Here is a 696-nt window from a genome sequence, read left to right on the forward strand (position 1 = left end):
CGATAGGGAAATGTACGTCCGCCCACCAATATTGTTTCTTTTTGCGGCCAACGTGTAAAACCCTGTATTCTTTTTTGGGAGACCTCGCGCTCCTCTTCCATGGCGAAGTGCCATGGCAGGGGGGGGCGAGGTGCAAGGTCAGCATGCGCTAATGTCATGAGGCGTAGGTCACTCTTACCCTTTCTCCCGCCCCCCGTGCCTTTCGTGATAAATACTCGATAGCATCCCCATTCCTTCTTGATCATCGTTCGGAGAGCTATCTCTTTCCTCCTCCCCCCTACCAAGACCTCCTGCAGCATTACCCCCCTCTCCTCTGGTATGTCTCAATCAGGCATCCCAAGATGTGTTTCAGCACAAACTGGCTGCACCCATTAACATTGTGGGAGGAGGGAGGAGGGAGAGAAGGAAGAAGAGAAGGGAAGGGAGGGATGCCGAGGAAGAGGCGGAAGCAGCAAAAAGAGAGGAGAGGAGGAGTATGATCAGGAGGGAGGGGGGAGGGAAAAGGGAAGGAGAATGGACGATAACGCAGAGGACGGGAAGAGACTGCGGATGAAGGATGATGTACCTATCCTCGCGACTTCCCTCAGGAGCGAGATCGACTGGAAGTTTTCTCCTCCCCCAGCTGAGAAGGTGACGATAGAAAAGCGACGGGGTGGGCGAACAAGAGCAGAGCAAGTCAGAAGAGGCAGGAGTGAG

General features: G+C 54.3%; 1 protein-coding gene across 1 annotated transcript in view; it reads right to left on the reverse strand.

Annotated features, from left to right (window-relative positions):
- GUITHDRAFT_112752 (hypothetical protein) overlaps positions 1-231 on the reverse strand; it is a gene marked incomplete at both ends in the record, with an annotated part of 2512 nt that extends 2281 nt beyond the window's left edge. The window contains one exon of the mRNA XM_005828214.1: positions 179-231. Coding sequence (XP_005828271.1) covers positions 179-231 — 53 coding nt within the window. The remainder of the gene's footprint in view (positions 1-178) is intronic.
- Between the last annotated feature and the right edge of the window lie 465 nt (positions 232-696).

Source organism: Guillardia theta (assembly GCF_000315625.1).
Source record: "Guillardia theta CCMP2712 unplaced genomic scaffold GUITHscaffold_61, whole genome shotgun sequence".
Taxonomy (NCBI): Eukaryota; class Cryptophyceae; order Pyrenomonadales; family Geminigeraceae; genus Guillardia; species Guillardia theta.